The sequence below is a fragment of the Sarcophilus harrisii genome, chromosome 1 (assembly GCF_902635505.1).
Source record: "Sarcophilus harrisii chromosome 1, mSarHar1.11, whole genome shotgun sequence".
NCBI classification, from domain to species: domain Eukaryota; kingdom Metazoa; phylum Chordata; class Mammalia; order Dasyuromorphia; family Dasyuridae; genus Sarcophilus; species Sarcophilus harrisii.
This window is the reverse complement of record NC_045426.1, coordinates 330504496-330530710: the sequence shown is the minus strand read 5'-3', so window position 1 is coordinate 330530710 and position 26215 is coordinate 330504496. Positions and strand designations below refer to the sequence as shown.

The 26215-nt window shown below is 34.9% G+C and overlaps 1 protein-coding gene across 2 annotated transcripts in view; it reads left to right on the top strand.

The window, feature by feature from the left end:
* CTNNAL1 (catenin alpha like 1) overlaps positions 1 to 26215 on the top strand; it is a 108796-nt gene that overhangs the window by 17541 nt on the left and 65040 nt on the right. For both annotated transcript variants that reach the window (XM_031945551.1, XM_012543100.1), the window contains exon 2: positions 18438 to 18627. In XM_031945551.1, coding sequence (XP_031801411.1) covers positions 18438 to 18627 — 190 coding nt within the window. The remainder of the gene's footprint in view (positions 1 to 18437; positions 18628 to 26215) is intronic.

Below are 26215 nucleotides of genomic sequence, written 5' to 3'. Positions count from 1 at the left end.
CAAGAAGCCAGACAGCTGTCTCTTTTCACTCCTCTCCCCACCCCTCTGCCTCCACCCACCAAAATCATCATTTCCTATACAACACATCAGGACTTGCACAAAGAGTGGGCGGGGGCCATTCTTTCTCCAAGCATATATATTAATAGAGTATGGTCCAATTACTGTTTAGCCTCATGTGCTTGGGACCTCAGTGCATCAACTTGAGCTTCAGCCCATTATATCTCCTGCTTTCTTTTGTTTTAGAACACAGGTGGTCATGCCATCCCTGACTCCTCAGGGAGGTCAGATCTCTCAAGGGGAGGTAATCACACCCTCCCTGACTTCTCAGGAAAGGAGGTGAAAGCACCAAAAAGGAGATGATGACGCCCTCCCTGACATCTCAGGAAGGGAGATGAAAAGCACCAAAGGGAAGTGGAGGTTGCTAGTGGGTTTCTGGTCTGAAGGGTCTTATTATGCACAAACCCATCAGCATGGGAGGTATTACACAAGCACATAGCAATAATGCAGAGGCTATTAGTGATGACCCTCCCCTCAGTGAATGCAGGCTTGATGTGGTGGAACAAACATGAATTGTACTCGCAAGTAGTGGAATAGCAAACAATATAAATCAACATGGTGTTGTAAAAGATCTCCAGAAGTCCTAGAAGGAGGGTATGTAAACTACAGTCACACATACGCCTTCTTTAGCAGCCAAGAGATAGTCCAAAACCAATCTATTGTCCATTGCTTCACATGTCAGGGAATCCAGTGATCCCCCCAAGTTTTTGAAATCCTGCAAAAGTCTTTTTATGTGTTAGGGAATCCAATGATTCCAGCAGATTTTGAAGTTATGTGTTAGGGAATCCAATGATTCCAGCAGATTTTGAAGTCCTGCAACAGTCTTATCATTTCTCAGAGAATCCAATGATTCCTGAGGGTTTTCAAGTCCTATGTCTCAGAGAATCCAATGATTCTTGAGGGTTTTCAAGTTCTATGTCTCAGAGAATCCAATGATTCCTGAGGGTTTTCAAGTCCTACAACAATCTTTATCATGTCTCAGAGAATGCAATGATTCCTGAGGGTTTTGAAGTCCAACAATTTTCGATGTCCATGAGTCAAATGTCATAACTGCCACTTTCTTTCAATGGTGAGCACAATGAGCAACAGAACCACCTGATATTTCTTGGGTCTTCTCCTTTGTTTCAAGGGTCTGCTCTGTCTCTCTGTGATGGACCAGGCAAATATGGCTCGTTGGCTCCCATCTGATTCCTTCTCCACCTGTAGAGATACAAGCAAACCCTCTCCCCCAAGCAGTTACCCTATCTGGTCCCTTCCATTCACCACTTTCTGGGTCTCTCCACATCCCCTGGCGATTATCTAAAGATAATGGACTGCTCGCACTGGACACTGCCCTTTCAGTGGGTTATAAAACCTGTCTGCCGGAGCCAGACAGGATTTTTTTGTCAAAAATCAAGAAGTTAATAGTATAAAGGGTTGTTTGAATTTCTAGGGTTCTTTTGGGCTTCCCCTTTCTTTTTTTTGGGGGCGTCTTAATGGCTCTGTTTTCCTCTCCACTGTTCCTGTCCCTTGAGGATTAAAAAGGTATCCAGTAGTTGTAAATCTTATATTTGCACAAAAAATTGCAAAATTTTGGAAATATATAAACAAGATCAAAATCATTTCTAATGGGAATGAACTGAACTAGCTATACCCAGAAAAAGAACTCTGGGGAGATGACTAAAAACCATTACATTGAATTCCCAATCCCTATTTTTGCACACCTGCATTTTGATTTCCTTCACAAATAATTAAATAATTCAAGTCTGATTCTTTTTGTACCAAAAATAATTTTTGGTCATGTATACTTATTTTATCTAAGTTATATTTTAATGTATTTAACATCTATGGTCATCCTGCCATTTAGGGGGAGGGTGGTAAGGGTGAAAAATTAACAAGAGGTTTGGCAATTGTTAATGCTTAAGTTACCCATTTATATCCTTAAATAAAAACTATTAAATAAAAATTAAAAAAAAAAATTTAAAAAGGAAATATATAAACCCTGTTTTTATTTTTGTAGCACACCCCATATGAAATCTTGTGTTAAATTCAGTGACCATGGGCTGTCTCTTTTCTGCTGTTTGCAAAAAGTAATCCTGAAAAGATTCTACAATTGGATAAAGACACGAAAAATTTATAATGGGTCCATCCATTTGCCAGATTTCATTGGGTCTCAAACCACAAGGGTTCTTCCCTAGGCAGTGTAGGGTGGAAGGAAGGAAGCCATACAGGATTTTTACTATGCTCCTAGGCTTTCTTTTATTCAAATTTCATAAAGCTGGCAGCCTGATGATATTTAGAATGAGATCGGCTTCTTGGAATAAAGGAATATTGACCAACATATTAGAAGGCTATCTGCCTTTGATTGCCATCAAAAAATGAGACCTGAAGTCCACTATAAGTGGACATGCAAGATATAAATCTTACCTGGATCTTTCTCACTTGCTCTTAAAGTTTCTTAAACTGGTATATATTAGAGGCTGCAAATTTTATTTGGACTGGGGAATTCTTTGTACCCACCACTGAATAGGCGAATCAGATATTATATTTATGTCTCCTGGATAATAAAAAGAGCTAGAATGATCGTACAATTCATTCTGCTGAGTGGACTGAAAAGGAGTTCTGAAACTCTCTTTTGTTAAATCATGAGATATACCCAAAATATTATGTTTGGATCATCTGTGAAGATAGTTGGTCCTTTAAGAGGAACTTTAGAAACTTTTTCCAGAATCCTGCCAATTATTAATAGTCTGGTTATCTTTAATAGAACCCATTGTAAAATTTGGAGCCATGGCTAATAAAATTTACCACTCTGGGATGTCTCCAAACTATTAATTTGTGTATTGGTATAAAAGGTGTATATCTTGTCAGGTCTTGTCCCAGATAATTTTACTGCTCACTCAATGGCTTTTAATAAAATTCTAGCCACAAGCACTGGGTAATGAATAAGGCTTTGTTCTGGTCGTGCCGGGAGGTTCACCCACTCTATCATACTGTCTCCTTGATGAAGGACGGCTGTGGGTACCTCTTGTGTGGCAAAAAATGATATTTCCAAGGGTTTTTGAGTGACTCTTTCAACTACATTGGATAAAGCCAGTTCAACTTTTCTCAAAGCCTCTTGAACTTCTTTTGTAAGCTGGTGTGGTGAATTTAAGGCACTGTCTCCCCTTAAAATGTCATATAATGGTTGTAACTGATAGGTAGTCAAGCCTAATACTAGTCACATCCATTGGATATCTCCTATCAATTTCTGAAAATCATTCAATGTGTTTAGCTTCTCTGTTCTTAAGGACAGTTTTTGTACGGTAAGCACCTTAGGGTATACTTCATATCCTAAATATTGAAAAGGAGCATGTCTTTGAATTTTTTCTGGTGTTATGTATAATTTGTAATTCCTTAGTGTTTCTATGGTTTTTTGTAGACATGCTTCTAACATTTGTTCCTCAGGTGCACATCCCAATACATCATCCATATAATGTAATAGCATAACTTTTGGAAATTCTTTTCTTACTGGAGCAAGAGCAGCAGCAACATACATTTGACACATAGTGGGGCTGTTTTTCATTTCCTGTGGCAAAACTGTGCATTCATATCTTTTATAAGGCTCAACTAAGTTAATGCTGGGCACTGAAAAAACAAATCTTTTTGTATCCTCCTTATTTAGAGAGATAGAATAGAAACAATCCTTAATGTCTGTACCCCAAAGAGCCCATTCTCTAGGCAATTGAGTAGGAGATGGAAGCCAGGCTTAAGAGTTCCCATAGTTTCCATCTGTTCATTTACCTTTCTTAAATCAGTCAACATCCTCCATTTTCCAGATTTCTTTCTTACAACAAACACTGAGGAATTCCAAGGACTTAGAGAAGGTTGTAAGTGTCCTTAGTCAAGCTGCTCCTGTACTATATCTAATAAGGCCTGAATTTTATCGCTACCTAAGGGCCACTGTTCTATCTACACTGGTGTATCAGTTTTCCATTGGATAGGAACAGATGAAAGTGTTGGCAGGTCTTCAACAGCAGCCCTGCTTAAAAAACCAAAGTATTCATTTTTAACCCTAATTGCTGTAAAACATCTCTTTCCCACAGATTGAGGGGGATTTTTTCAACCATAAAAGGAGTAAAAACTCCTGTTTTGCCTTCAAAAGTCCATCTCATAGGGGCAGCACTAACTTCAGCTGCTATTTATCCTCCTACACTAGACATGTAGGGTCTGCTTTAATCTTTGACCAGTGACTGGGCCAATTGGCACCTCTAATGACTGTACGATCTGCACCTGTTTCAACCAATCCTTCTAATGGTAGGCCATTTATATAGATCGTGAGCATAGGTCAGTCAGCTGTTACAGCTACTGTCCAGTATATTCCTGGATTTTGTGGTCTGGAGTCAGAATCTGGGCAACTATCACCAGGTTGCTTGTTTATTAGGATTCTGTATGAGTAAACCTGAAGCTACTACTTCTCCTGGGTGATAAGTCACACATTGTCGCCTGTATCAGTGATTGGGTATTATCTACACATTCCCCAGTTTCCCACATCAGTGTGTGAATGGACACTGTTTTGTATGTACAAAAAGGAGGTGAAATGGTCAAACCTACTGTGCCTGGAGGCAAGGGATCCATAGGCTGGAGAGGAACAGATTTCACCTCTCAGGGGGTATCTCAGTTGTCTCAGCTGCATACAACTCTATTCTCCCTAATTGTAATCCCTTTCTCCCATCAGGTTGCTTCCTGGCTGGTTGATTGTGTAATCCCTTTCTCCCATCATATGGCTTCCTGGTTGATTGGTCATGTCTGGGTATTGGACTTATAGGCACTCTCTGGGTGCACCATTGGCTGCCATCATGCCCCAAGTGTTTTTTGCCTGGGGCCCTGGGGCCCCTCATCCCGTTTCCCTGAACCTGTCTACATTCTGAGACCCAATGGAAGCCTCTGTTGCATTTTGGACATGGAGTATTGGGTCTTGTTCTCCCACCCTGTTTTCTCACTCTGTCTCTATACCAACATTGAGCTTTCAGATGCCCTACTTTACCACACTGAAAGCGTTGATGAGTCTCTCTGGAAGTCCCTTGCCAGAAGGGACCCTGTCTTCCCATGTTGGGATCTTGGGAAGTCTGCATCATAGCCTGGCTATAAAAGGCATTTGTGCCCACTGTGGCACAGTGTCTTATGAACTCCTCTAAAGGAGCATCCTTGTGCAGTCCTAGTATAATTCTTCTGCAAACCTCATTAGCATTTTCCTTAGCAAGTTGCCTTATCAAAATGTCTGTTGCTGCATTTTCACCATTAGTTCTTGTGATAGTAGTCTGCAAATGCCCCACAAAGTCAGCAAAGGGTTCATTTGACCCTTGTGTTATTTTTGTGAAGGCCTCACCCTTGTCATCTTTATTGTGGAGAGAAGCTCACACTTTGATAGCATTAGCAGCAAGTTGTTCATATGCTGCTATGGAATAATTAATCTGTACTGCGATGTCTGCATAGGAACCTACACCTGTTAGTAGGTCACAGGTGATTGTAGCATAAACTGCACTTTGACTATTTTGTTGGGCTTGTAGCCTACAGAGCTCACTATATTCAAAAAGCCACAATTAGTTGTGTCCAGGTTCTAGGCATACCCTTGCTATAGATTTCCAGTCATTAAGGGTCAAGATTTCAAAAGCCAAATTCTGTAATAACATCTTAACATAAGCTGATGTAGCCCCATAAAGAGTGCAAGCCTTTTTCAGGTCTTTGAGGATTTCTATATCAAAAGGAGTGTATTTTCTACTTTCTTGACCTGAAGAATTAAACTGTTGAATTACAGGAAAAATATGATGTTGGAGTTCTGTTACATCTCTCCCTTCCTCTTTGGTCTTAATTAGTCCCTTTTGCAATCTAGTTATAGGAGTAGTTGGATGCTGGAGGGGAGGTCTGGTGCTGTCACTGCCCCCTCCCCCCCCCTCCCCGCCACTATCCCTCTTCCCTCCATTCCGGAGGGTGGAATTGATGGAGGAGAGTCAATTACCTGCTCCTTAGGTGGGGCTGAAGCTGCCTCAGATTCACCACACCCTTGAGCCTCACTTAAGTCTCCATGCCCTTTGGGGATATGGTCATTAATCTGTTCTTTGTCTTCCTCCTTTATCTCAGGCTTCCCCATTTGGCTATTTCTAGAGCTTTTTTTCTTTCTTCTATAAATCATAGGGTTCTTTAAGGCCAACTGTATTATATTGTATAAATAGAATGCCTTGATGGAAATTGAATGAGGATCATTTTTATTGTAATATGCAGAGAGCTGTTGCCCAATTAATGTGTCCAATTATCTTGAGAGATTTGCTCTTCCTCTAAGAACCAAGGGGAGGTGTGTTTTAATGTACCCAGAAGTTTAGCTATATGTTCCCAAGTTATAAGTAGCCCTTGTTCTTCTATCAGCTTAAGCATGCTTTCTATAGCGCCACTCCTGGGTGGGGGTGAGGAGGTTGGGGGGGAGGGGGAATGGGGAATCTTTAGCTAGCATCTGTCCCCTTTCAGCCAAAAAGATTACTAGTTTAGTTTTTAAGAAAATAAGTTCCGTTTGTCTATTATAATACTCACCCAAATTCCTGGTCACTGGAGACTTCTTCAGTGAAAGTAGGATCCTTGGTTCCCACGCTTGGGTGTCAGATGTGCCATAGGGAATGAAAAACAGCCCCACTATGTGTCAAATGTATGTTGCTGCTGCTCTTGCTCCAGTAAGAAAAGAATTTCCAAAAGTTATGCTATTACATTATATGGATATTGGGATGTGCACCTGAGGAACAAATGTTAGAAGCATGTCTACAAAAGACCATAGAAACACTAAGGAATTACAAATTATACATAACGCCAGAAAAAATTCAAAGACATGCTCCTTTTCAATATTTAGGATATGATGTATACCCTAAGGTGCTTATAGTACAAAAACTGTCCTTAAGAACAGAGAAGCTAAACACATTAAATGATTTTCAGAAATTGATAGGAGATATCCAATGGATGCGATCAGTGTTAGGCTTGAATACCTATCAGTTACAACCATTATATGACATTTTAAGGGGAGACAGTGCCTTAAATTCACCACGCCAGCTTACAAAAGAAGCTCAAGGTCCTGAATGATGGGTGTGATGGGCAAAGAGAAACTGAAGAATTGATAAAAATTATTCCCTGAGGAAGAAAGGTCTGATAATAGAGATAAATTTAGTTCAATGCTCCCAAACTTCTTGAAGTTGTCCAGTGAGAAATCCAGACTGGGTCAAGTCTCTTGAGACTAAATTCTCCTTATAAAACAATTTATGGCCTATGGCTTTACTACTACCCTCCGTTGAGTCAGTTTGCCATTGCACTGTACCTCATGGTGTCCTTTCTCTTACTATTCCCCCATGCCACATGGTATCTCTCCTAATTCCACCCCACTTTTCCTCCCTAAAACTAACTCTTTTAGGGTGCTAAATCTTTTTCAGGATTTAGCCTGTCAGCTAAGGGCATGCCCCAACCTCATGGGGTACTCCCTTTCTACTGGATAATTATGAGTTTCACTGAGGAACTTGTTTTTCATATGTTCTTTCACTCTATTTCATATTTACCATTCCTGATGTCTATTGTATCCCTTCATTTTGTCTGTAACCTTTTCTTTAAATAAAACCCTTTTGCCAAAGAGAATAACCATTGTGAATTCTTCAATTGAATGTTGGACTTAGAGTCAGGAATGCCTGAGTTAGAATCCTACCTCAGATCTAGTTGGGTGACCTTGGGCAAGTTACTTTACTTCTTTCAGCCTCTGTTTCCTCATCTCTAAAATGGGGATAATAATAGAATCCATCTCACAGAGTTATTGTGAGCATCAAATGAGTTAATGTTGATAATATGCTTAATAAATCTAAAGCTTTTACATAAATGCCAGTTGTATTATTGGGGTATTTGTTGCTCAATTCTTCTTTCCCTGGATAATTATATTGGGAAATCTAATTCTGCTATTTATTGAAGAGAAAAGCTGGCAAACTGAGTTTAATAAAAAAGAAAATATAACCATTTTACAAAATTTAATTTCTTATTAAGAATTGTTGATACAATTCATTTTTATTATACTTTATTTTCTGACTATATCTCTTCCTGTTCACCTATACAGTGCTCCATACCCATAATTTTTTATCTCTTCAAGAAAAAGAGGTACATTTTCATCTCTCCTTTCTGGAGCCAAATTTGGTCATTATAATTATAATTATATAATATTCAGTTTTACCTTTTGGGGGAGTGGTCTTTGCATTTACATCATTGCATTTGCATATGATGTTTTCTTAGTTCTTTATTTAATTCATATAAGTCTTATCATGCTTCTGTGAATTCTTCATATTTGTCATTTCTTATATTAATATTTCATTACATTTACTTCTCACATTTTAACGTTTCCCCAACTAATTAGCATCTATTTTACTTCTAGTTATTTGCTGCCACAAAAACAGTACTGCTCTGAGTGTTTTTTCTTTTCTTTTCTTTTCTTTTTTTTTTTTTTTTTTTGTTTTTGTTTACTTCCTTGGGGTATAAGGTATAGATTTCTAAAAGAATTATCAACTCAGCTGTGATGGACTTGGCTGAGATGATTTGAATCATTCAATAATTCCAATAGAAGGTTTTTTGCTAAGGCAATTGGGGTTATGTGACTTGCCCAAAGTTATACAGCTAAGAAATGTTAAGTGTCTGAGGTCAGATTTGAACTCATGTCTTCCTGACTTCAGGGCTGGTACTCTATTCACTGTGCCACCTAGCTGCCTCCCTCCAACAGACTTATGATGGAAAGAGCCTTCCACATTCAGATAGAGAACATAGAGACAGCATAGTAGTTTTACCTTTGTTGTTGTTTGCTTGCTTGCTTTTTTCCTTTCTCTTTTTTCCCCTTTTGATCTGATTTTTCTTGTGCAGCATGATAAATGTCGAAATGTGTTTAGAAGAATTGTACATGTTTAATCTGTATTAGATTACTCAATGTCTAGGGAAGGAGGGAGGTGAAAAGGGAAGGAAAATAATTTGAAACACAAGGTTCTGCAAGAGTGAATACTGAAAACTATTTTTGCATTACATGTATTTTGAAAAATAGAAAGCTATTATATAAAAAAGAAAAGAACAAAAATAAAAAAGGCTAAATAACTTAGTTTGTAATTTTGAGATAATACAGGATTTCTCTTTTTAAAGATAGAGTAGAGAGAACTTTGTATCTATTCTGAGGGAATTTTACTAATTCAATTCATATTAAGGTTACTTGTTCAAAAGGTATAAGTTTTTGTACTTGGGACTAAATTAAAAAGATTCTTGTTCCTTTATGTGCAAGGTACTGCAGAGTATCTAGAATTATTGATTTCTACCTCTGTGGATCCTACTTTGAATACTGAGTTAGCACCCTGGATACTTTAGAATCAACCAGAATCAGGATAAGCAAAAGTCCTTGGTCCTTTATTCTTGTTCTTTAGGTGTAGAAATGAAGGGAATGGACACAGGAATCTCCACACCTCTCCTCTTCTTGTCCCACCCAAAAGTAACTCTGGCTCCTCTTACTCCACCCTCTAATCCCTCCTACAATTCTCTGTATACACCAACAGATAGAGCCAACACAGAATAGTGGGGCAGGCCATTTTCCAAGCACATGCTAATAGAGTACTGTCCAATAAGTAATTAGCCTTAAGTGCTTGGTTGTCCAAGTGCACCTACTCAGAGTTTCAGCGCTTTACATTTTACAGTTAATTATCTGTCTTGTTTATCTTTTATGGTTCCTAGAAAAAGCATATCACATTGCACATTTAGTGTTCATTGAATTGCATCAAAGAAATGTGAGCATCCATTGTTAAATCTTTTTTTCTTCAATTCTACTCTTCAAATCCCTTCAGAATTATCCTCTTTCTCTCTAGTTTCTAGAGAGAACTAGAGAGACTAGAGAGTCTTGGAGAGAACTAGAGAGAACTTCTCTCTAGTTCTAGTTTCTCTCTAGACTTGCACTCTCTAGCAAGTCTTGGAGAAATTGTTGCTTTTCTTTGCTAGGTCCATATTTCTTATCTCTTCTTTTTTCCCTCTTGAAACCTTTTCCTATTATCATAGGACCATGGAGTGAGAACTGAAAGAAACTATACAGATCTTCTCTCTTTATAATTTTTAGTCTCTCTTTATCCATTGGTTTCTTCCCTAAATACAGACTTGCTCAGATTTCCCCCATCTTTTAAAAGTTCCACTTGACCCTCCTATTCCCTCAGGATATCATCTTTTAGCTCTCCTCACTATTATGGTCAGACTCTTTAAAAAAAGATGTATGTTTTTGTTGCCTTTACTTCATCACATTTACCAGACATTGTTAGCAGTTTCTCTCTGAGCTGAAGGGTCTTATACCTTACCCAGAGTTTCCCCACTGACTGTGACTCTCCACAACCCAGATCTAAAATATACATATCCAGCCCTAATATTTCCCAAACTCCAGTCCCACATCATCAAATGTTTACTGAACAGCTCCACTTGAATATCCCATAGACATTTCAGATTTCAAAAGGGAACTCATTATCCTCCTAAGCCTTCACTTCCACCTAACTTTCTCATTTCTGTCAAGGGCGACACTGTTCTTGTAGTCACCCTAGTTGAAATCTTCAGTAATATTTAAGTTCCTTGAAAACAGGAAATGTTTTGTTTTATTTTTTTCTTTCTAATCTTGATATCTAGCAAATCCCTGGTATGTTGTTGGTGTCTAATAATTACTGATCAAATTGAACAAACTGCAAAGATAAATTTGTAGGACTATATAATTGAATAAAATAATTTCTCTCATTGTCTTTCTCACTTTTCCATGGAAAAGTGTCCTAAAATATGTTCCTTGGAAGTTGAACCCAAAATCTTCTGTTGGGATCTGTAGGAATCTAGTTTCTTTTTAGAAAGATATAAATATAATATTAGTCCAAATATAGATTACCTGAAAGTATTACCATCATTCATAAAATGAGGTTTATTGGGAAGGGTTGTCTTGGGAAATAGATACTGAAACCCACAGACTACACTTGTGTTTTATACAAATCAAATCTATATAATCTACTGAACAATGTTCAGTAATCTATATTTGGACCAATGTAGCTTAATTGATTTCAATTTGTAGGATTGTTCTGATGAACAAAAATTTGGGTAGTTTTATTTCCATTTTACTTCCTAGTATTTGTTTTTCCAATAAAATAAAACAGCATGACTAGTTCTGCTTTTTTCCCCCACAGGTAATATGTAAGTACTGGTTTTAGCCTATGATAAACCCATATATTTCTTCGAATAAATAGTTCCATGAGAAGGTTCTTGCAAAAGAAAGTGTTAGTAAAGTGCTATCAGACTGTTAGATCTTATTGTTAGAAATGAATTCTCATATCTTTTGTAGACAGATGATATTAAAGTCAGGCAAGAAGGTTAGATTAGGAACTTTATTAAAAGCTATTTCCAAATAGATAAGTAGTCAAAGGATATGAACAAACCGATCTCAAAAGAAGAAATGTAAGTTATCAACAACCATCTAAGAAGAGCTCAAAATTGGCACTAATAAAAGAAATACAAATTAAAATTATTTTGAGATTGGCACTGATCAAATTGCAAAGAAGGCTATTCTGTGTTGGCATTATATATACATATGCACATAAAAATTCACTGGTAATGGCAGAGGAAATTGATACAACCTATTAAAAAACAAGCTATAGTTTATGCACATTTTTTATAATTTAGAAAAACTAGATATAATAGATATCTAACAATTATTGAATAGAAATTTTGTAGAATATAATAATTTTTAAAGAAATATGGATACTTTTACAAAATTTGATCATATGTTGGGACAAAAGAGATCATAACTAAAGGCACAATTGATGAAGAAGTGGCCTTGAAGCCTAGAAGAATTGTGTTCAAGTATCTCTTTCAGTACACTCGGCAATTCTCTAAAACTCTAAGCTGTAGAGGAGCTTCCTCACCCAGAAATTCGCACACTAATAAAATCATATGTCTCAATGAAATGGACAAATACCTTCAAAAATATAGTTTTACCAGGTTAACAGAAGAAGTAAATTGGTTAAACAATTCCATTTTAGGAAAAGAAATTAGAACAAGCTATTAAGCAACTCCCTAAGAAAAAATCCCCAGAATCAGATGGATTTACATGTGAATTCTACCAAACATTTAAAGAACAATTAACTCCAATGCTATATAAACTATTTGAAAAAATAGGGATTGAAGGAGTCCTACCAAATTCCTTTTATGGCACAGATATGATACTGATATTTAAACCAGGTAGGTTGAAAACAGAGAAAGAAAATTGTAGACCAATCTCCCTAATGAATATTGATGCAAAATTTTTAAATAAAATATTAGCAAAAAGATTACAGAAAATCATCCCCAGGAAAATAAATCATGACCAAGTAAGATTCATACCAAGAAGGCAGGGCTGGCTCAATATTAGGAAAACTATTAGCATAATTGATTATATCAATAACCAAATTAACAAAAACCATATGATCATTTCGATACAGAAAAAGCATTTGATAAAATACAACATCCATTCCTATTAAAAAACACTTGAGAGTATAGGAATAAATGGACTTTTCCTTAAAATAGTCAAGAGCATCTATTTAAAACCATCAACAAGCATCATATGTAATGGGGATGAACTGGAACCATTCCCAGTAAATCAGGAGTGAAACAAGGTTGCTCACTAATATTGTATTAGAAATGCTATATTTGGCAATATGAGTTGAGAAGGAGATTAAAGGAATTAAAGTAGGTAATGAGGAAACCAAATTATCACTCTTTGTTGATGATATGATGGTATACTTAGAGAACCCCAGAGATTCTACTAAAAAGCTATTAGAAATAATCCACAACTTTAGCAAAGTTGCAGGATACAAAATAAATCCACATAAATCATCAGCATTCTTATACATCACTAACAAAACCCAACAGCAAGAGATACAAAGAGAAATTCCATTTAAAATAATTGTCATAGTATAAAATATCTGGGAATCTATCTGCCAAGGGAAAGTCAGGAACTTTATGAGCAAAACTACAAAAAACTTTCCACAAAAATAAAGTTAGATCTAAACAACTGGAAAAATATTAAGTGCTCTTGGATAGGTTGAGCGAATATAATAAAGATGATAATACTACCTAAACTAATCTATTTATTTAGTGCTATATCAATCAGACTCCCAAGAAACTATTTTAATGATCTAGAAAAAATAATAAAATTCATATGGAAGAACAAATTCATATGGAAGAACAAAAATTTCAAGGAAACTAATGAAAAAAAAAATCAAATGAAGGCGCCCTAGCTGTACCTGATCTAAAACTATATTATAAAGCAGCGGTCACCAAAACCATTTGGTATTGACAAAATAGTCAATAACTACAGCAATCTAGTATTTGACAAACCCAAAGATCCCAACTTTTGGGATAAGAATTCACTATTTGACAAAAAGTGCTAGGAAAACTGGAAATTAGTATGGCAGAAACTAGGCAAGGACTCACACTTAACACCGTACACCAAGATGAGATCAATATGGGTTCATGATTTGGGCATAAAGAACAAGATTACAAATAAATTAGAAGAACATAAGATAATGTACCTCTCAGACTTGTGGAGGAGGAAGGAATTTGTGACCAAAGAACTCTAGTTCCTAGTCAAAAAATAGAAAGTTTTGATTATATCAAGTTAAAAAGCTTTTGTACAAACAAAACTAATGCAAACAAGGTTAGAAGGGAAGCAATAAACTGGGAAAACAGATTTACAGTTAAAGATTTTGATAAAGGCCTCATTTCCAAAATATAGAGAGAATTGATTCTAATTTATAAGAAATCAAGCCATTCTCCAATTGATAAATGGTCAAAGGATATGAACAACAATTTTCAGATGATGAAATTGAAACTATTTCTACTCATATGAAAAGGTGTTCCAAATCATTATTGATCAGAGAAATTCAAATTAAGGCAACTCTGAGATACCATTACACAACTCTCAGATTGGCTAAAATGACAGGAAAAGATAATGACAGATGTTGGAGGGGATATGGGAAAAGTGGGACACTGGTGCTTTTTTGGTGGAGTTGTGAATAGATCCAACCATTCTGGAGAGCAATTTGGAACTATGCTCAAAAAGTTATCAAACTGTGCATACCCTTTGCTCCAGCAGTGTTACTACTGGGCTTATATCTGAAAGAGATATTAAAGAAGGAAAAGGGACTCACATGTGCCAAAATGTTTGTGGCAGCCCTTTTTGTAGTGGTTAGAAACTGAAAATTGAATGGATGCTCATCAATTGGAGAATGGTTGAGTAAATTGTGGTATATGAATGTTATGGAATATTATTGTTCTGTAAGAAATGACCAGCAGGATGAATACAGAGAGGCTTGAAGAGACTTACATGAACTGATGCTAAGTGAGATGAGCAGAACTAGGAGATCATTATACACTTCAACAACAATACTATATGAGGATATATTCTGATGGAAGAGGATATCTTCGACAATGAGAATATCCAATTCAGTTCCAATTGATCAATGATGAACAAAACCAGCTACACCCAGAGAAAAAATACTGGGAAATGAATACGGACTACTTGCATTTTTGTTTTTCTTCCCAGATTATTTTTACCTTTATGAATCCGATTTTTCTTGTGCAACAAGAGAACTGTACGGATGTCTACATATATATTGTATTTAAGATATACTTTAACATGTTTAATATTTTTGAGACTGCCTGACATCTGAGAAGGGGGTGAAGAGAGGGAAGGAAAAAGTTGGAACAGAAGTGATTGCAAGGGACAATGTTGAAAAAATTACCCATGTGTATGTTCTGTCAATAAAAAGATATAATAAAAAAAAAAATAAAAAAATCATGTCTCTTCCCTATCCCTTTATAGATATATATATCTATAGATATATATATCCCTATATAGATATATAAAAACTGTAATAAGATGGGGGAAGATGTACAAAGGACTCAGATCTAAACATAGACTAAATAATGCCATCTCCATTAACAAATGGATATGAATAATGTGCAAAAGAATTGAAAATGATCAGCAACTACATAAGATTTCCCAAATCAATAATAATAAGAAAAATGAAAATCAAAAACAACTGAGGTTTCACTTCATAACAAAAGATAGAAATAGCCAATATTAGAGAAAATGGGCACAATAATAGATTATGATATTAGTGGAATTGGAAATTGAACCAGCTATTCTATAAGCAATTTGGAATTATGATTTAAAAAAATTTATTAAAATGTTCTTACTCTTTGAACCAAAGATTTCACTGTTTGACACATACTCCTGTTTAAAAAAAACAGAAGAATCTCCTGTTTACCAAGACGTTTTTAGCAGCACCTTTTGTACTTGTAAAGAGGGAGCAGCAAAAAATTTACCTATCGGAAATGGCTAAATAAATTGTGACACATGAATATAATATTGACTGAGCTGGAAGAAGCTGTGAATTAGAATTCAGAGTAGGTTGTGAAGATATATTTTAGCTGTTGCAGCATGAAGTAAGCAAAACCAGGAAAATGGTGTAGACAGAGACTACAACAATTTAAGTGGAAAAGAGTAAAAAGTGAAATAATGATAAGCTTGTTCTTGGAGAAAATTGAAAAATCTACCTTCCAACTCTTTTTTATAGAGGTGGGAGATCAAATGTTTTGAGTATTTCAGAGTGGCAGACATGATTGGTGTATTAGTTTGTTGAACTGCCTTAATTTTTTTTTTTATTCTTTGCTATAAGTGATGACTTACTAGGTAGGGATGGGGGAAATATTTGAAAATGAAATTGATGTTTAAAAATAAGAATAAATGGGTAGCTAGGTGGCACAGTGGATAGAGCACCAGTCCTTGAGTCAGAGGACCTGAGTTCAAATGTGGTCTCAAACACTTAACACTTTCTAGCTGTGTGACCCTGGGCAAAGTCACTTAACCCCAATTGCCTCAGCAAAAAAAAAAAAAAAAAAGGTAAAAAATAATAAATGGGCCAAATGCGTTGATTTGTTTTCCTTGACCATATATTTTTTATTATTATTAGTGTTTTTGGAGAGGGAGAATGTCATTGAGAAATTATAGTAGTATAAAATAAAAAAATAAATTTATTTTTAAAAGTGAGTAAAAGAATAAAACACAGAAGCAATAAACAAATTAATGAGACAACATATCAGAATGGAATATATCTCCTAATACTAATGCTAATAAAAGAGAGAAAGAAAATACAATAAATTGAGCATATGGTTAAAATAACACTAGAAATTAATAAATTAATAATCATGACATAAACACAAAAGTAAAAATTCTAAGAATTAAAAAAGTTTAACAAAAAAGACTGTTCAACTGATAAATAAAATTAAGATTTGGCTTTTTTGGGGAAAAATAAGTACCAAACAAGTAGATAAACCATTAGCTAATTTGATCTTTTTTTAAAGGGGGGAAAATAAATTGCCAAAATTTTTTTAATGAAAAATGTACAATAAATGAAGAGGAAATAAAATTTACAATAACTGCTGTATCCAATTATTTGCTAATAAGAAAGAAACAAACATTCTTTACTACTTACTATGTGTCAAGCACTGTGCTGAGCACTATACACATATTTACATATTATCTCATTTGATCCTCATAAATAGCATTGAAAGATAGATACTATTATTATTACTATTTTATAGATGAGGAAATTGAGGCAAACTGCTTAAAAATGACTTGTCCAGGGTTACACAGCAGTACATGTTTGAGGCCAAATTTGAACTCATTTGTTTCAGGGCTCTACCCACTAGCTAAAAACTTAAATGAAATAGACAAATATTTGCAAAAATGTAAAAAGAAATTGAGTAAGTCACAAATTGTCTTTTAAAGGGATGAAAATTTGTCAGAAACAATTTTTGGCCAATATGGATTTACAAGTGAAATGAACTCCAAACTCTTTAACCAAATATTTGTCTTTCTTAGATTTTCTGTTTTAAGATATTCTTAAGTATATTTTATACTACTACCATTTCTTACTGCTACATTTTCCAGTCATGTTAGACTACTTTTCATATTGATTATAAGTTTTTTTGGGTTCAAGTGTCTTTTGTTTCTTTTGGTATCCCCAGCACCTACCAAAATACCTGAAACATAGAGCCTAATAAATGTTTACTGATTAATATTATTGTTTCATGAAATCATTGATTTCTGTTTGTGTTTCAGGGAGTCTACTATTTGAGTATGCATTTCCACTTCTTGTTTTTTTCTCTTAAACCTTTGTTTAATTTCCAATTTTGTATTGTTCTCTTACATAATTTCTTCTTGCCACTCCTGTAGGTCTTTTGGCCAGCTATTTTTTTACTTTCTGAAACTGTAGTTGTACAGGGGATTTTTGGATTTACCTCTTAGTCTTAATCTGTTGCACTGTATTTCTGCATTATCTGGTCTTTTCTAGTTTACTCATTATTTTCAACCTCAGTTTTATATGTAAAGGGAAATTTTTCCAGAGCTTGAGAAAAATAAAATAAATTCTGATTTTTCTGCAAAATCTGCACACTCTGAAATATGTTTAGTGCTATAATCTGTTTTAAAACCTTTCCCATTATCATCATCATTATTACTTATTAACAAACAATTTACATAAAATAAGAGTTTAAACCAACTATCTGCATCTCATAATTTTGTTCCTATTTTTAATGTATGTCTTTTGCAATTAAAAACGGTATTACAGACTGATTATTTTTAGTTTTCCAATTAACATCATTTCATGTATGTGTTTTTTAAAAGGCCCTTTCAATCAGTTATATTTTGGAAGGGACTAAATTTTTGTTTTCTTATTCCTTAATTTTACAGATAAGGAAACTGAGGTTCAGGGAGGTTAAATGACTTGTTTCTTTGCTTCTGGTACAATAAAATGAAACACAAATGTATAAAATATGAAAGTATGCTTAAAATGAGTAGCTCTGTCATATTCAAGCTGGATTTGGAACTATCAGGGAGAGCTGGAATTTGAGTTTCAAGGAAAACAAAAACTGGGAACTAAGGACAGCATTTGGTGATGACAGTTGTGGATTCTGTGAAGGAAATGAGCCAGCTTTCTCCACCAAGATCCACCTCCCACCTAACATTTGTTATTATTGTTTAGCAAAGCAACAAATGGAGGGATAGATTTCATTGTTCCAGCCAATCATTGAAGGATGGATATGATGCCTGCAGAATAAACTTTAAGCTTTATTTTGGTGGAATAATAATAGTCCTGAATTGTAGCATGGGATGATGTTACTAGTAATGGCCCAATGCTTAACTTAATCCATTAAAATAACTGGTGCTACATAATGGCCACAATTAGCCATTAGTATAATTAGGTAAATAGGTTTAAAAAAGTAATTGATATACAATTCTAATACAGTTTTTTCTCTTATATTTATAGATAACTACACTTATTAATCATAAAGATAAAACAAGACGGTCAGATAAGACTTTGCAAGCAATTCAACGAGTTGGACAAGCAGTCAACTTGGCAGTTGGAAGATTTGTTACAGTAGGGGAGGCTATAGCCAATGAAAATTGGGATTTGAAAGAGGAAATAAATATTGCTTGCTTGGAAGCAAAACAAGCAGGTATGTGAATATTTGCATTTTTAGATGTCTAATGCCAATGTGATTGCTGTACAGATAGAAATAATGACTACTTTCTCCTCCTTACATGATACTGCTTTCTTTTGGTTCTCCTTTTACCTGTTCAGTCATTTCTATTCAGCTGTTTTTGCTAGATCCTCATTTATCATTCCTAATATTCAACATCACTGAAACCTCTTATCTTTCCACTATGAACTCTTTCTTTTGGTGAATTCTTAAGCTGCTACAAGTTTAATGATCCCTGTGTAGAAAATGTGTAGATTCATAGATTTTACATGAATATGTCACACCACATGGACAATGATCTCTATATGGATGACATGTGTGCACAGTACATTCATATATATGTGTGTGTGTATATATGTATGTATATATGATATCCATTATCTCTTCTAAGTTCCATTCTTTAATCATAACTGATAAACACCTTCACTTTAATATCCTATAGGCTTCTCAAACTCAATATAGTAAAAATGGAACTCATGACTTTTTTTGCCCCTTCTGTATTCTTATCCATTTCAAGAAGACATGAGCCAGAGAAATAAGCCCAAAACACTAATTTCCTCTTTATCATTCTTTCACATAATTTGCCATCTAATACTGTATACCAAAATAAGTTCTTATAGCCAGAATGGGCAATCAGGTGATCCAGAAACACCATCTGTAGAGACTGAATAATACATACTTCTGGTTAAGTTGGCAAAATGAAAGATTGTAGAGATGCCCAGCTCCCCCACATACTCTCTAGCAAAACAAAGAAAAACAGAAAAAAAGTTATTCCATTCAGGTCAGAACTATACCAAAAAAGACAACAAGAAGAGATGAGGCAAGGGGTCACAATAGGGCACCAAACATAAGGAAGAAATACTGTACATTAAAAGAAGCCCAAGACAAAAAGAAGTAACTTCAGGACAAATATGAAGTCGTGTCTTAGGTGAAGAAGTGGCTTAGAGACAAAGACAATATGAATAACTAGAAAAAGAAATGTAGATAATTGGAGAAATAGTCATTGGCAATAGGTAGGCCATGATAATATAATGTAATGGCAGTGCTACCTTATTAATGTACTTTTTCAGTGCCATACCAGTGAGACTACAAAAGAATTACTTTATATAGCTAGGAAAAAATAATAAAATTCATTTTAAGGAATAAAAGATTAGGAATCTCAAGAGAACTAATGGAAAAAAGTAATCAGGCAGGGGGACTCTCAAATTATGCTATGAGGTAGCAAGTATCAAAACAATTTGGTGCTAATTAAGAAATAAATTGATCAGAAGAGCAAATTAGGTATATAATATACAGAAACAATTAAGCATCATCACCTAATATTTGATAAGCCCCCAAATCCTGGGCTTTAAGGTAGGAATTACTCTGTGACAAAAACTATTAGAAAAATTGAAAAGCAGTCTGAGAAAATAGGTGTAGACTAACATCTCATACTGTATACCAAGATAAGCTCCAATTAGAGGAAGAAGTAAGAAATTAACTGTCAGATCTATGAATAGGAGAAGAATTCATAACCAAATAAGACATAGGAAGGATCATAGAAGGTAAAATGGACAATTTTCTGTATATAAAATTTGAAATTTTTTCAAAAACAAAACAATCCTGGTAAATTTAGAAGTAAAGCTGATAGTTGTCAAGAGAGGGGGGGATGTAATCTTTGCAGCAAAATTCTCTAATAAAAACCTAATTTAGGGGCAGCAAGATGGTACAGTGGATAAAGTGCTGGCCCTGAAGTCAGGAGGAGCTGAGTTCAAATCTGGCCTCAGACACTTAATACTTCCTAGCTATGTGACCCTGGGCAAGTCACTTAACCCCAATTGCCTCAGCAAAAAAAAAATCTAATTTTTAAGCTATAAGGAACTGATTTAAATTTATAAGAATTGATAAATGGTTAAATGATAGGAACAAACAAATTTCAGATGAAGAAATCTGTAGAGAGCTGAAACTCTTGAGTCATTGCAGTGAAGTCGGTTAGAGCACTTAAGGCTTCTGACCAATTGAACAATACTCTAGGGGCATGTGCTTAGAAAATGGCCCTTCCCACTATCCTGTGCCGGCTCGAGGATTGGTGTATACAGAGGATTGTAGGAGGGACTAGAGGGTGGAGTAAAACTAGCTAGAGTCACTGTGGTGGTAGACTAGGGAGAAGGAAGGTCATGGAGATTCTGCTTCCATCCAATTCAATCCTACCTCTGAAGACCAAGAATAAACACTAAGAACTTTTGCCTATCCTGACTCCAGCTGATTCTGTGGTACCCAGGGTGCTAACGCAGTCATCACAGAAATCCAAGTATTTATAGCCAAATATTTTAAATCAAGAAAAAAGAAAAATGACAGATGCCAGAAGGGTTGTGGGGAAAACGGATATATTAATATGCTATTGAAGGAGCCATGAACTAGTCTAGTGATTAAGATGCAAAGCCTTTGACCCAGCTATGCCACTAAAAAAAAATCAAAGACAAAAATTACCCATATGTATAATCTATAGAATGAAAAAGCAATCTTTACAAAAACAAAAATATTGTAAGGACAAACAATTTTGAAAGACTTAGGAATTCTGATCAATACAATGAATAACGATGATTCCAGAGGACACATGATCAGACATGTATGTTACCCACTTTCTGATAGAAAAATGATAGAATACAAATTAAGATTTTTTTGGTGTTAGTGTTGATATTGATGTTGGTAGGGGTTTCAGAGGGAATGACCAGTGCAGGAATTTGCCTTAACAGTTTTATTTTTTGTTGTTGTTTTCTTTGTTGCTGAGGGGGCTGGAGAAGAGAGGTATATCTTTATTTGAAAAAAAAATTTTTTAAAGAATGGAAAAAATGAAGCATCTGTATTCTGTAAGGCAAATATCACCATATTTTTACACTCTCAGAGCTGGAAGGGACATCAGGGGCCATCTGGCAATCCCTTTCAACTCATACCTGAACAAGAATTCCCTTCCATATGCTCTCTGATAAATCATCATCCAGCCTCTGCTCTCAGACTGTCCCTCCCCCCATGATCCCTCCTGATGCAGTTTATTCTTTTTTGCGTATACTTTTGCAATCTAATTGTTAGAGATTATTTTTCTCCTGTCTAGTCTAAATTTATCTTTTTGTAACTCCCACCTATTGGCTCTTTGAAAGCAGCAGCACCCCTCTAATTCCTTTTTTACATGGTAGCCCTTCATATCCATGAAGACTTTTCCTGGTTCTCCAGATTTCAGTTCCTTGCATGATTAGTGCATAGTATAGTAAAATTGTTACTACTAATGAAGAAACTAAGATACAGAGTGATTTATTTGTAATAAAAGGAACTAATAAGGAAATTAAGACTTAAATGCTAGTTTGAAGATTCTTCGTACCATGTTCTTTTATTGGCATGAATAACTTCTTTTTTTTTTTTTAATTTAATAGCCTTTTATTTACAGGATATATGCATTGGTAACTTTACAGCATTAACAATTGCCAAACCTCTTGTTCCAATTTTTCACCTCTTACCCCCCACCCCCTCCCCTAGATGGCAGGATGACCAGTAGATGTTAAATACATTAAAATATAAATTAGATACACAATAAGTATACATGACCAAAACGTAATTTTGCTGTACAAAAAGAATCAGACTCTGAAATATTGTACAATTAGCTTGTGAAGGAAATCAAAAATGCAGGTGGGCATAAATATAGGGACTGGGAATTCAATGTAATGGTTTTTAGTCATCTCCCAGAGTTCTTTCTCTGGGCATAGCTGGTTCAGTTCATTACTGCTCCATTGGAAATGATTTGGTTGATCTCGTTGCTGAGGATGGCCAGGTCCATCAGAACTGGTCATCATATAGTATTGTTGTTGAAGTATATAATGATCTCCTGGTCCTGCTCATTTTACTCAGCATCAGTTCGTGTAAGTTTCTCCAGGCCTTTCTGAAATCATCCTGTTGGTCATTTCTTACAGAACAATAATATTCCATAATATTCGGCATGAATAATTTCTAATAGTCTGCAGCCTAGACAGACTTTAACAAAAAACTTCAACAGTAAACTGTAACTACCATTTTTAAAAATATCTTTTATGTGAAATAAATAGCATGCTAATACTAAAGAAGATATAAAGATTAAATCAGATATAGTCTCTGCTTTTGGAGATCACAAACTAATATGAGGATGTAGTGTTCAATTATTCAGTCTTGCCCAACTCTTCATGACCCCATGAACTATAGAACGACAGTACATCCCATAGTTTTTTGTTGCAGAGATATTTGAGTGATTCACCATTTCTTTCTCTAGTGCCTATTATTAAAATGAGAGTATAACACATATTAATACAAAATAATACATGCATAAGAATAGTGCAAAGTAGGGACTACTTAATGTCCCCAGGGGGAAGTAATCTAGTTTGGCTGAACCATGGAAGAAAAGATCGTATGAGATAAAACTGGCAATGTAGAGTAAAATCATGTAATGGTGTGCTTTGGATGTCAGGAATTTGAATTTTATTCAGCCTTTGAGGAAAGGAGTGACACAGATTTTTGTCAAAAGAAGTGTAGAAGGATAGAGAAATTGGAAATGGGAAGAAGTCAGGTGGATGAATTGATAATAATGTGGACATGTACTAGAAGACTAATAATGGAATTAGAAAGAAAGAAGTAGACACAAGGAATATTGAGGAAGTAGAATTTATAGCATTTATCAACTGATTAGATGTAAAAGGTCAAGAATCCTATAATATGTTGTTTACTAGAAACAGATCTGAATCAGAGAGATATACATAAAGTAATGGTGAAAGACTGGAGCAGAATTTATTATGCTTTAGCTGAAGTAAAAAAAAAAAATAGGGGTAGCAATCCTGATCTTAGATCAAGCAAAAAACAAAAATAGGTCTAATTAAAAGAGATAAGGAAGGAAACTACATCTTGCTAAAGAGTATCATATATAATGAAGTAATATCAATACTAAACATATATAAACCAAATGGTATAGCATCCAAATTCCTGGAGAAATTAAGAGAATTGCAAAAGAAATAGATAGCAAATCCATATTAGTGGGGGATCTCAACTTTGGTCTATCAGAACTAGATAAATCAAACCACAAAATAAACAAGAAAGAAATTAAGAAAATAAATAGAATTTTAGAAAAGTTAGGTATGATCGATTTTTGGGAAAAATTGAATGGGGAGAGAAAGGAATATACTTTTTTCTTGGTGCCACATGGAACCTACACAAAAATTGACCATGTATTAGGGCATAACAACTTCAAAATCAAAAGCATCTTTTCTAGAGCATGATGCAATAAAAATTATATGTAATAAAGGGCTGGGGGAAAATAAACCAAAATTAATTGTAAATTAAATAATCTATTCCTAAAGAATGAGTAGGTGAAACAACAAATCATAGAAACAATCTATAATTTCATCTAAGAGAATGACAATAATGAGATGACATGCCAAAATTGATGGGATCTAGCCAAAGCAGTTCTTAGGGGAAATTTTATATCTCTAAATGCTTATCTAAATAAAATAGAGAAAGAGAAGATCAGTGAATTGGACATGCAACTAAAAAAGCTAGAAAAAGAACAAATTAAAACCCCCCAATTAAATGCCAAATTTGAAATTTTGAAAATAAAAGAGAAAATAAATAAAACTGAAAGTAAGAAAACCATTGAACTGATAAACAAAATTATGAGTTGGTTTTGTGAAAAAAACAACAAAATATATGTGAGAAGTCAGAGAAGGGAAAACAAAGGTTTACTATAAGCTTTTAAACATGGAAGATTGTAAATATTAGCACTGCAGAAATATGGAAATCAGAAATTAAGATGACTTTTATTTAGGGAAAAGATAATTTTTGTTTTGAACATGTTAAGTTGAAGGTGCTAGTCAGACAGTCTTATCAGTATTAGTTCTTTCACTTTCAAATATTATTATTATATTTGAGGTCAATTGATTAATGAAAACCAGAAAATACCAGGAAATTTAAAAGTTAAATGATAAATGTTAGAGAGGATGTGGGAAAATTGGGACACTAATTTATTGTTGGTAGAGTTGTGAACTGATCTAGCCATTCTGGAGAACGATTTAAAACTGTATCCAAAGAATTATAAAATTGTGCATATCTTTTGATCCAATAAAACTCCACTAGGTCTGTATCTCAAAGAGATCAGAAAAAAAAGAGAAGGATTTTTTTTCTTCTTTTTTTAAAATAATAGTTTTTCATTTTCAAAATATATGCAAAACTACCTTTGCAAAGATAGTTTTACAAAACCTTGTGTTCCAAATTTTTCTCCTTCCCTTCCTCTCACCCCCCTACCCTAGACAACATGAAATACAATATATATTAAACATGCAATTCTTGTATGCATATTTCCACACTTATCATGCTGCATAAGAAAAATCAGATGACAAAGGGGAAAAAAATAAGAAAGAAAATAAAAGCAAGCAAACAACAGATGAAAATACTATGTTGTGATCCACATTTAGCCTCCATTGTCCTCTCTCTGGATGCAGATGACTCTCTTCATCATAAGTCTATTGAAATTGACCCGAATCACTTCATTGATGGAAAAAACCACTAAAAGGACCTATTTGTACAAAAATATTTTTAACAGTTTTTTTGTAGTTGGTGTGGCAAAGAATTAGAAGTTGACAGAATTCTTGTTAATTAGGGAAAAGCTGAATAGGTTGTGGTATATGAATGTGAGTGCTTCAAGAAATGACAAACTGACTGATTTCAGAAAAATTTGAAAAGACTTACATAAATTCATAAAAAGTGAAGTGAGCTAAATAAACCAGGAAAACATTGTACATAGTAACAATAGTGTTGTATGATGATCAGCTAAATGACTTAGTCTTCTCAGTAATACAGTAATCCAAGATAATTCCAAAGATTTTGTGATGAAAAATGCTTTCCTCCTCCAAAGCAAGAACTGATGAAATCTGAATGTAGATTGGACCATACTGTTTGTGATTTTTTTTGTTTTCCTTTGGGTCTGTGTTTTCTTTCACAACATGACAATATAGAAATGTGGTTTGCAAAATTTGTACATATATTACCTGTATCAAACTGCTTACCATCTTGGGGTGAGAGGAAAGGAAAGGACGGGTGTTGAGAGGGAAAAAAACCTGATTGGTTTAATATTGAAAAAGGAGTACAAGAAGGCTGTTTATTTTCACCTTATTTATTTAACTTATAAAAAAGACCATTATACAAAGAGCCTCAATCACTGATTGGTCATTGTCTTAGTCAAACTGAGACCTGTTAATGACCTTAGCTTAGAAGGCTAAGGTCTCCCACTGCATCCAGCTCCATCTCAATTCATCCCGACCCAACCCAGATGGCTCTAGAGGAAAAAGTGAGGCTGATGACTTTGCACAGTGATAGAGGTATCACTTAAATCCAATTCACTTAGATGTCATGACATTATCTCTCTGATGTCATGGTCCTCTACAAGAATGAAGAACAAACAACAACCTCATTGAGTAGTAGGAGCTGCCCCATTGGGGACCCAACTGAAACTGACCAGTTGAGCAACACAACTCTTTCTTTTCTTTCTTCTTTCCCTTCCCTCTGTCCAAATATGATA